This window comes from Notolepis coatsorum (genome assembly GCF_963971535.1).
Source record: "Notolepis coatsorum genome assembly, chromosome: 13".
NCBI lineage: Eukaryota > Metazoa > Chordata > Actinopteri > Aulopiformes > Paralepididae > Notolepis > Notolepis coatsorum.
In genome coordinates, this window is record NC_140177.1 from 63,148,379 (window position 1) to 63,160,562 (window position 12,184).

The 12,184-nt window shown below is 42.9% G+C and overlaps 1 protein-coding gene across 1 annotated transcript in view; it reads left to right on the forward strand.

Moving 5' to 3' along the window:
- The window catches only part of LOC311239377 (phosphatidylinositol 4,5-bisphosphate 3-kinase catalytic subunit alpha isoform-like), a gene marked incomplete at both ends in the record, with an annotated part of 85,401 nt that extends 83,848 nt beyond the window's left edge, over positions 1–1,553 (forward strand). Inside the window, one exon of the mRNA XM_084327684.1 lies at positions 1,429–1,553. Within this exon, the coding sequence (XP_084183810.1) occupies positions 1,429–1,553 (125 nt within the window). The remainder of the gene's footprint in view (positions 1–1,428) is intronic.
- Between the last annotated feature and the right edge of the window lie 10,631 nt (positions 1,554–12,184).

Sequence of the window (12,184 nt, forward strand, 5' to 3'; positions counted from 1 at the left end):
AAATGAATGGAGGAGTAGTGATTTTCGTTGATTCATTGGACAAGGTGCAAACACTGGTTCAATCAGGGATAAGTGTTGATGGGGCTTTTCTTTCTGTAGAGCCGCTCTCCACACCAGGCAGAAATGTCTTTATTTCCAACGTTCCGCCGTTCATCAGTGACGAACTATTGAGAAGTCAACTAGCACGACATGGGAGGATAATTTCCCCTATAAGAAAAAGCCCAACACCGCGTCAGGGTAAAAAAAGGAATCAAAAAAATATGACAAGTGAAGTAATAGGGGAAAAGTTGAATGTGGTGGACAATGTACACAGTCAGACAGTGGATGGCGTGGTGGGAAGTGATGGAGGGGTGGGCTCTCAGGATAAGGAAGGAGTGACAAGTTTGGTCAAAGAGAGTCAGGAGGGTGTAGAAGACACAGGTTCCTCTCAGTCCAGCATGGACGAGGATGAGGTTGAAAAACAATGGGGTGAGATTGAAAAACAATGGGGGGATGACATCTCAAGTGTTGAGGAAGATGAGTTCCCAAATGCTTCTCAAGTGTCTGATTCACAACGGAAAAAATTGTATGCAGTCAGGCAGATACAGAAGTTCCTGCACACAACAAAAAATTTGAGAAGTGTCAAAGTGGAAGATTTCTTTGAAGATTTAGAGATGTTTATTTTTTCAGCAAGGACTCAAATGAGGTCGAAGAACAATGGGGGGTACACTTCCCAGGAAGTTTTTAGACTGAGAAAGATTGTGCAGAAGCTCAGAAAACTGGATAATATAATGTTACCATGATAATGGAGCTTCTGATGTGTGGAGCCCGGCTGGACATTCAGGAAGGGAGTAGACCTGGGCTTGAACAGTGTCTGCAAGCAGTTGGGACAATGACACTGAAAGATGTTGTGAATGTAGCCGGGTCAGAGGAAGTGGCTTCTTATTGGGGCTGAGGACGGCCTGTCACAACAGGGTCTGTCTGGACGATTGGACTGAAGCGCAGAGCGTCGGGGAACAATACCTGTTGCAGGATTATTTCGGTGGAACGGAAGGTCCTGATGAAGGGGATATTTTTTTTTCATGAGCTGGATAAAAACTGACACAAATGGACTGACGGGACCCTTTGAGTTGCTCATATGTTGTTCTTGATGACATATTATGTGTTGAATGGAAGTATGGATACTTGTTTTGTTTGGGTGGAGCTTCAATGTTTTTTTGTTGTGTTGCAGAAGGACAGGTGTATTTTAGCATTTTTTTTATTGTGAGATCTCATGTGGTTTTAAGTGTGATGGGGACACATGTTGCCCGATATAATGTGTAGTTAGTTGTTTGATTGTATTGACATACACATTGTACATTGTAATGAGAATTATGTAAATAAATGTTTTTCTAAATCAAAAAAAAAAATCTCTCTCTCTCTCTCTCTCTCTCTCCTCTCTCTCTCCAGAGAAGACCCAACAGGAGGCGTTAGAGTACTTCACTAAGCAGATGAACGACGCCCACCATGGAGGCTGGACCACCAAGATGGACTGGATCTTCCACACCATCCGACACATGCCCAACGAGCACTAACACACACACACACACACACACACACACACACACACACACACACACACACACACACACACACACAACACACACACACACACACACACACACACACACACACACACACACACACAGAGTTCTAAATGCACTCAGTAGGATTTTGTTAATGACGATGTTGATGGTAGGGTAGCTAGGGGTTAGGTAGTGATTGTAGTCATAGCAACGTGGCGTTATGTCATCAGGGTGGTAGTCGTAGCAACATGAAGCTCAGGGTTATAGGTCAAGGGTTCGTTGAAGAAGCCAAAGGCATGCTGGGGGAAATGAGAAAGACAATGCTGCTGATGACGGTAGGGGTGGTGATGAAGATGAGTGATTTGATTCAGGCTGACCACCAGGGTAGGACACTCACTCACACACTCCATCAACAACAACAACAACAACAACAACAACAACAACAACAACAACAACAACAACAACAATTATAATACATTTATTTATTATTATTTTAAATTATTATTATTATTATTATTATTATTATTATTATTATTATTATTATTATTATTATTATTATTATTATTATTATCAATGAACATTTGGAGCATCATTTGTCTGCCTTTCCAGAGTGACTCCATTGAGGGAGAATTTAAGTTATTTTAAACTTAGATCCTATTTCATACTGACTGAGTCAACTTCAATTCAATTTCTCAGTCGTTTTTTAACTCTAAAATTATTTTAAATTACTGAAAAGACAGACAGTGTTCACTGTGTTTTGGTAACATGTCTGTTGTGTCACTGCCTCTGTGTCACTGTTGTTCAGACTGAGCGGTAGAATGTCCTACCCTGGTCCAAAACTGGTCCAAACTGTCCAAACTGGTCCAAACTGGTCCAAACTGGTAGAATGACCTACCCCGGTCCAAACTGGTCCAAACTGGTCCAAACTGGTAGAATGTCCTACCCGGTCCAAACTGGTCCAAACTGGTAGAATGTCCCACCCCGGTCCAAACTTGTCCAAACTGGTCCAAACTGGTAGAATGTCCTACCCCGGTCCAAACTGGTCCAAACTGGTAGAATGTCCCACCCCGGTCCAAACTGGTAGAATGTCCTACCCCGGTCCAAACTGGTCCAAACTGGTCCAAACTAGTAGAATGTCCTACTCCGGTCCAAACTGGTCCAAACTGGTAGAATGTCCTACCCCGGTCCAAACTGGTCCAAACTGGTAGAATGTCCTACCCCGGTCAAACTGGTAGAATGTCCTACCCCGGTCCAAACTGGTCCAAACTGGTCCAAACTAGTAGAATGTCCTACTCCGGTCCAAACTGGTCCAAACTGGTCCAAACTGGTAGAATGTCCTACCCGGTCCAAACTGGTCAAACTGGTCCAAACTGGTTAGCAATGTCCTACCCCGGTCCAAACTGGTCCAACTGGTCCAAACTGGTAGAATGTCCTACCCCGGTCCAAACTGGTAGAATGTCCTACCCCGGTCCAAACTGGTCCAAACTGGTAGAATGTCCTACTCCGGTCCAAACTGGTCCAAACTGGTAGAATGTCCTACCCCGGTCCAAACTGGTCCAAACTGGTCCAAACTGGTAGAATGTCCTACCCCGGTCCAAACTGGTCCAAACTGGTAGAATGTCCTACCCGGTCCAAACTGGTCCAAATTGGTCCAAACTGGTAGAATGTCCTACCCCGGTCCAAACTGGTAGAATGTCCTACCCCGGTCCAAACTGGTAGAATGTCCTACCCCGGTCCAAACTGGTCCAAAGTGGTAGAATGTCCTACTCCGGTCCAAACTGGTCCAAACTGGTAGAATGTCCTACCCGGTCCAAACTGGTCCAAACTGGTAGAATGTCCTACCCCGGTCCAAACTGGTCCAAATTGGTCCAAACTGGTAGAATGTCCTACCCCGGTCCAAACTGGTCCAAACTGGTAGAATGTTCTACCCCGGTCTAAACTGGTCCAAACTGGTCCAAACTGGTAGAATGTCCTACCCCGGTCCAAACTGGTCCAAACTGGTCCAAACTGGTAGAATGTCCTACCCCGGTCCAAACTGGTCCAAACTGGTAGAATGTCCTACCCTGGTCCAAACTGGTCCAAACTGGTAGAATATCCTACCCTGGTCCAAACTGGTCCAAACTGGTAGAATGTCCTACCCTGGTCCAAACTGGTCCAAACTGGTAGAATGTCCTACCCTGGTCCAAACTGGTCCAAACTGGTAGAATGTCCTACCCTGGTCTAGCCCCTTACGTGACTGCGGTTTGCAAGCCTGGGGCTTTTGTGACCGCAGTCACGGCTAACCCTGGTCCAAACTGGTCCAAACTGGTAGAATGTCCTACCCTGGTCCAACTGGTCCAAACTGGTAGAATGTCCTACCCTGGTCCAACTGGTCCAAACTGGTAGAATGTCCTACCCTGGTCCAAACTGGTAGAATGTCCTACCCTGGTCCAAACTGGTAGAATGTCCTACCCTGGTCCAAACTGGTAGAATGTCCTACCCTGGTCCAAACTGGTCCAAACTGGTAGAATGTCCTACCCTGGTCCAAACTGGTCCAAACTGGTAGAATGTCCTACCCTGGTCCAAACTGGTAGAATGTCCTACCCTGGTCCAAACTGGTCCAAACTGGTAGAATGTCCTACCCTGGTCCAAACTGGTCCAAACTGGTAGAATGTCCTACCCTGGTCCAAACTGGTAGAATGTCCTACCCTGGTCCAACTGGTCCAAACTGGTAGAATGTCCTACCCTGGTCCAAACTGGTAGAATGTCCTACCCTGGTCCAAACTGGTAGAATGTCCTACCCTGGTCCAAACTGAGCCAGAGAGTTATCTGAGCACACAGCCAGGTAGCACCACAAATTGCTAATCATTTTGTATTGATGAATTAGTAATAATTTTGTATTGATTAATTGGTAATTAAATAATTCTTTAGCAATAATCTTGAACCTGAGCGTGACCAAAACTAGAGCAGTAAGGTCAGAGGGGGGTCAGGGCCCTGCGGCTCTTCCTGTCCCCCTGGAGGTTTACTGTGTGAACTACATGATTTACAGACAGAGTTGGACTCAAATAGACCAATCAGAAGAAAGGAGACATGTTGTAATTAGGGATGTCCGATATTATCGGCCGATATCGGCATTAAAATGTGATATCGGTTGATATCGGTATCGGAAATTAAGAGTTGGACAATATCGGTATATCGGTATCGGTAAAGAAGCCAATATCGAGCATCCCTAGTTGTAAGTATTCTAAATGTATTCAGTGTGTTGGGATGAGCTTGATTTCACTTGCCAGACCCCCAAACAGCCAAAAAAACTTACTTAAAATATAACAATGGTGTGCTCCTCAAGTCCTCTAATAACGAGAAGGTGTTGAGCTCCGGATTAGCCTAGCGACAGCTTTTTAAAAGAAAATAAATAATCCTTCCTATCTGTGTTTTAACAATAATCAAACCAGCTTTATCGACAACAGCTTTGTTGATGGTGGGTTTAAATTTGAACTGAACCAGCTTTATTGAAACCAGCGAACTGAACAATCTGGTCACTGTGACCTTCGGCTACAAAGTGACAGGAAATCATTCATTTTCAATGGAAGCAACATGAAGCTACAGATTCATGCCTGTCAACTTTTTCACACACTAACCCTTTCACTACCACACTACAGAAAGTTAACCCTTTCACTACCACACTACAGAAGGTTAACCCTTCACTACCACACTACAGAAGGTTAACACTTTGGTAGTGTGGCAGTGAAAGGGTTAACCATCTGTATTGTTGCAGTGAAAGGGTTAACCCTTTGGTAGTGTGGTAGAGAAAGGGTTAGCCCTTTGTTGTGTGTCAATGAACGGGTTAACCTTCTGTATTGTCGCAGTGAAAGGGTTAATGATGCAACACAACATTCTATTTCTGCTGACAACTACACTTCTATTTAAATATAATAATGACCAATAATTAAGCTTGCAGGTTGCTGTCATTGTTGAAGCATTTGATTGTAAATAATACACAACAGGGGAAAAAGATCTGGTTTGATTTTACATTTATTAAAGGTGCGCTATGAAGTTTCAGAGGAGGGGGGTTTGTTTGCAGAGCCTGCAAAAGACATTTACTGTAATTCTTAAAATGATTCTATCTTGGGCACCCAAGTGGCGACCCATGTAACGTGCTGCGTCGCGAAGCGGCCGACCCGGGTTCGATTCCCGGACCCGGCGCCCTTTGCCGAATGTCTTCCCCCCGCTCTGTCTCCCGTTCTTCCTCTCTCTCTCTCTCTCTCTACCGGACTGCCCGGTAGTACAAACAAATAAAAATCTACCAAAAACATAATTTAAAAAAAAATAAACAATTATTCTATCTTATGTTATCACTGTGAACCAAAACCTAAAATATGTTTTTTAATTAAATTGCGGACCCTGCTTTTGTAAAACAGCAAAGAACTATTCACTTTTCAGGAAGCTAGAAAGCTTCAAACAGAGTTCCAGCGATCCAGGTTTCCTCCATGGACATTTTGTTTATTCAGTTGTGGAAATATATACTCTCTGACTCCTACAAAACTACATAGTGCACCTTTTAATGTTAAACATAATTCATGTTATGGCAAATATTTTATGGTTGTAATCTCCTAACATTTAGTAGGATTTCTTTTCTACTAGTAATATCATACCAATCATACCGATTATGATCAAGTTGACTCAGCTTCAGTGTAGTTGGCTGTGCTGGCCGTAGTTACAGCCCATAGTCTGAACACCCCATGAGAACTGCCTGGACAATCTGAAACCAGTTAGAACCAGTCTGAACACCCCATGAGAACTGCCTGGACAATCTGAAACCAGTTAGAACCAGTCTGAACACCCCATGAGAGCTGCCTGGACAATCTGAAACCAGTTAGAACCAGTCTGAACACCCCATGAGAACTGCCTGGACAATCTAAAACCAGTTAGAACCAGTCTGAACACCCCATGAGAGCTAACTGCCTGGACAATCTGAAACCAGTTAGAACTAGTCCATTCTCCTGTGATGTAGCTTTTAGCTAGCTTAGTCAAGGATAGGTCTTTTCAGTTGTCAGCTGTTGTTAGCTGAAGTCATGCACTCTAGCTTAGCTATAGACCTTTTCTAACTTGACAACATAAACGTTCTAAATGGGCGTTGCAATGTTCGTTATTAAAGTAGCTGAAATAAACGGGCCAAAGCGTTTCCCCTAGCAATGCAATAGCAACTGTTGTTCAGAAACAGAAACAAAAAAGGTTTATTGTCCTCTAATAATAAGTCATGGTTAGCTTTAGCTAGCGTAGTTCCTCTAATGATAAGTCATGGGTAGCTTTATCTAGCATAGTTATTTTGTCTGCCATAACTCCAGTCTCTAAAACTACACAGACTACATTTTTTAAATATATAATTTTCAGTCTATTTGTTGCCTAACAGGGGAAAACTCAGATACTCTTTAATCTGATATTGGATGCATTTGTAAATTGGCACTCCAAGCTCCAGCGTGTACTCTGGCACAAACAGGACCGTTAACCAATTCCCATTGGTATATTCTGAGTGATCAGAGCGTCATACCAGAGAGTTCTAATGTTTACAATGGATTCATGATATCAAGCTAACTGGCTATACTTACTTGCATGGTAGTTGACACTCAACAAGAGGCAAAATAGGTCTTTGTCAGATCACAACCTGCCACAGCATTTTATATTTACATGATTGCAGGAGGGAGATCTTAAACATGTAACTAACATGTATTGATAATGTATTGATAAACATGTATTTATAGTTTTAATTTCTCCTGCCTGTCTGTTATCTGAGCCGTTCATAAAACCCTATGATATTTTGCACTCTGTTTCAATTTAATCGCAATGCTCTTCATTTTAGTCAGATAATTGGATTGTATATGAACACACCCATTGTAATGCATGACCCAACCACGTCAAAATGTAGCTTTGCTATTGCTAGCTTAGCTATGCACTCTAATACAAATGAATTTAATTTGTTTTTTTTAGCTTAGCTATGCACTCTAATGCAAATTAATTTAAACTCACGTTCAAAAGTTTAATAAGGACAAAACATGCTAAGCATTTTAGCATGGTAAGCACTAAGAACATTGTTATTTCATTTAGAATGTGGGAGGAATTTAGATTTCTGTATTTGATATAGTTAGCTCATTAGCTATTGCTAGCTGAACTTGTGTTGTAAATTAAAGTCGTGTTAGCTTAGTGTAGCTGTTGTAATACAACAAGAAGTTGTTAGCTAGCTTAGTTTGTACACTGAGAAGTCGTTAGCTAGCTTAGTTTGTACAATGAGAAGTCGTTAGCTAGCTTAGTTTGTACAATGAGAAGTTGTTAGCTAGCTTAGGTTGGACAAAGAGAAGTCGTTAGCTAGCTTAGTTTGTACAATGAGAAGTCGTTAGCTAGCTTAGGTTGGACAAAGAGAAGTCGTTAGCTAGCTTAGTTTGTACAATGAGAAGTCGTTAGCTAGCTTAGTTTGTACAATGAGAAGTCGTTAGCTAGCTTAAGTTGGACAAAGAGAAGTCATTAGCTAGCTTAGGTTATTTTCAATTGTCTTCCCTCAACACAACAAAACTAGTTTCAAAGTATTTTCAGCACAATTACAAGTACTTTTGAATGAACAACATTGTATATTTATCGAAATATTGCATTGCAATATGAGACTATTAAAAGACCTCCAACCCCCAACGGTTTCAAACAAACCTCTATGGCTAAGGAGGCTAATTATTGTTAGCTAAGGAAGTGCACTATTCCACACTCCTACGCAGAGAGTTGGACGATGTTCCACTGCATTTTATTTGATTGCTGTTGCTATCTGTTACTGTTGTTAACACTTGGCATTGTGCACTATAAAGCACTATTAAGTCATGGTTAGCTTTAGTTAGCTTAGCTCTTAAGATTGTCTCTCTCAGCCATTTAAAGTGACTGTTGGTATTTGAATAAAGAGAAAGGGAAAAGGAAGGACAGAGAATGGAGGAATAGATGCAGGTGGAGGAGAGGACTGGATGGGTTATTATTATCCAAGACACATTTAACTAGAAGCCTTTTCAGGTGTGAGTGAAGAACACCTGGATAGTTTAGTGCTGTCTCAGCTCACAAACAGCTATCCCACATTTTTATTAACAAGAATCCCCCAGAACTCTCAGAGAGCCAAGCCCAGAGGTGTAGCCAGCAGGGTCGTGGTGAAGTCATGGTTATGGTAAAGTCATGGTTATGGTAAAGTCATGGTTATGGTAAAGTCATGGTTATGGTAAAGTCATGGTTATGGTAAGGAGAGATAGAAGAAGAAAATACATTAAGGACAATCAGGAGGCTACTGGCAAATTAACAAGCCTTTTAAAAGCAAGATAAGATATTCCTTTATTGATCCCCTTGGGGGAAATTCAGTCATAATAGGAGCATGTGGGGGGGGTAGAGGTATGGGCAGGGTAATATTAGAACACATAATACAGTCACAATAGAAAGGTAAAACATAGGCAGTGTAAACAATATCATTAACTATGAATGTACACATATGAGCAAGTAGGCCGTGTAATCAAGGTGCAGATGAGGGTCTGTATTCCCTATCAGTTATATTATGCATTACAATAAATATGGTTACAATAAACAAAATATGGTTACAATAATCTCCTATACATGGTTATCTGAAGATACTTTTGTCTGAAAACACATCAGCCTTTAAAACAAACATATTCATAAACAAGACGTGATGGAGGAGTGAGGACATGAGAAAGGAAACGAGAGAAGGATGGAGGAATGAGGACATGAGAAAGGAAATGAGAGGGATGGAGGAATGAGGACATGAGAAAGGAAATAAGAGGGATGGAGGAATGAGGACATGAGAAAGGAAATGAGAGGGATGGAGGAATGAGGACATGAGAATGGAAATGAGAGGGATGGAGGAATGAGGACATGAGAAAGGAAATGAGAGGGATGGAGGAATGAGGACATGAGAAAGGAAACGAGAGAAGGTTGGAGAAATGAGGACACAAGAGAAGGATGTAGGGAGAAAAAGAAAGAGGTGTGACACAACTGTTTTTACGCTGTCCTGCCACTAGAGGGGGCACTGCACTAGGACAGGTTAAAAGGTCCTCATGTCCATTTTAATGTGAATCTGAACCTTGCTATCAATGATCTGTGGAGGGGTCTGTTCACTTTAAGTGAAGGCAAAGGAATGAAACAAACAGTAATTAATTTACTAATACGATTTTTTTTATTGATTCGGGTATGATACATTAATTCCAAGCTGAAGATAATTGACTAATTGTTCAGACATGGACACTTTTACATTTGGATGAAGTCCACCAGCACCGCGGCGCACCAGGAAGTTCTCTCCTGGGTCAAAGTGTAAAGTCCACACTAGAGGCTTAGTAACTACTAGTTGGTCTGTAACTAAATCAAAGTGTAAAGTCCACACTAGAGGCTTAGTAACTACTAGTTGGTCTGTAACTAAATCAAAGTGTAAAGTCCACACTAGAGGCTTAGGTCGCTTTCACATATAGTTTTGGTGGACTCTGTGCGGTTCTGGTGGTGAAGTTGCAACATTGTTGCATTCTTCATTTGGTTCGCCTGCGTTCACATAGCAATTTGTCAAGCGCACCGAACTTTCTGAACAATGTCACGCGGTCGAAAAGGGCGCTCGTCTATTGGACACAATGGAGAGTGGAAATCCCTCCCCTTCAGGAAGTGAAATGCGGAAATACACAAACTGCGTAGCAGTGATAGTAGCAGAGGCGTGGCATTGATAGAGAGTGGAAATGTGTGTGTGGCTGCAAGCCTGTGTGTCCAAGTCTGTCCACGAGACATGTTTACACAGTGTGCTTGTAATGCCGCGCCATGGTAATAATAAGCCATGTTTTTTTCTTCTTCCTTGTTCTACCCAAGATGCACAGTTAGATATATAGATAGATAGATGCAGTGTGCTGCGCGCGGTATTAATAATAATAACAATAAGCTGCCGTGTTCCTTCTACCCAAGATGCCTGACTGACTACGTTTGGTCCGCGTTTGGTCCGATGAAGGCGAACCGAGACCTATGTTTTTTGGAGGACCGAGTTTGCGTGTTTGGTCCGCGGACCGAGTTCGACTGCGCATTCACACAAACCCGAAAAACCGGACTATCGACTTCTGGTCCGATAGTCCGGACCAAACAGCCCCTGTGTGAAAGCGACCTTAGTAACTACTAGTTGGTCTGTAACTAAATCAGCTGCTGAACTTGCTTGCGCCACTATTTGGGGCAAAACCTAACTAGTGTGGACGTAAAGTCATCTAGCGCCACCTTCTGGCCAAACAGCATCGCATCAACACTGCACTTCTTTGGGTCATAATCAGCAATACAAGTGTGAGGTTGATCAGATATTAGTTTGTTGTTATAGCACCACCCTCTGGCCAAGTGTTGTTATAGCACCACCCTCTGGCCAAGTGTTGTTATAGCACCACCTTCTGGCCTGACGTGGTTTGGTTTTTACTAGTCGTATTCATGACTTGGTTTGGTTTCTACTAGTAGTATTCATGACCTGGTTTGGTTTCTACTAGTAATAATCTCATTGCTCATCATCTCTCCCACACGATGTCGAGCACAATACATTTCTCATGGTGGTTTTTATTTGGTCGAACTCTGAAAATCAACTTCCTGAATTGTAAATTGATTTATAAGCCCAATATTGATTTATGACATCACAAATTGTGTTTGGTTGCTATGGTGACTAAAGTCTGAATGCTATTGGATGGAAAGTAGGAGATGAACCTATGTTTGTTTGTGAAGACATTCAGGTCCAAACATTTTCAAATTATTTATTAATCCATCATTAACTGACAGTATTGATCGATTATTGATTCTTATCCACATTATTTAATTGATGTATTTAACGTGCATGATGAATGATTTAACTTGTTATTGATTATTGATCTGAAATGAAGAATTCTTGTGAAGCACCTAGAGTGGGCTGTATTCCATTCCAAAGACACGCCACCTCCGATGTCCTCTTGTTCCCTCTGTCCTCGTCTCCTTCATGTTCAGAAGCCCAGACAGCCAATCAGGACACACTGTAGAACTCTTTTAACAGTCCATTGGTCAGTCTGGGAATCATGTCTCATAACGTGTGTGAGAGGAGAGAGCAAGGAGACACTGAAGGAGGCATAGCCGTTAGGGGGAGGAGTTAACCTACACCAGAGCAGAACATTAACCACTGGAGCCCCGCCCCCTCTCTGTCCCCATGGGGAGGAGTTAACCACTGGAGCCCCGCCCCTCTCTGTCCCCATGGGGAGGAGTTACCCTACACCAGAGCAGAATGTTGGGAGCCCCGCCCCTCTCTGTCCCCATGGGGAGGAGTTAACCACTGGAGCCCCGCCCCTCTCTGTCCCCATGGGGAGGAGTTAACTTACACCAGAGCAGAATGTTGGGAGCCCCGCCCCTCTCTGTCCCCATGGGGAGGAGTTAACCACTGGAGCCCCGCCCCTCTCTGTCCCCCATGGGGAGGAGTTAACCACTGGAGCCCGCCCCTCTCTGACCCCATGGGGAGGAGTTAACCACTGGAGCCCCGCCTCTCTCTGTCCCCATGGGGAGGAGTTAACCACTGGAGCCCCGCCCCTCTCTGTCCCCATGGAAACACACAGCGTTCCTGATCATAAAGCAGTTACATTATTTAACATCAGAGGAGCATCCTCCTCATT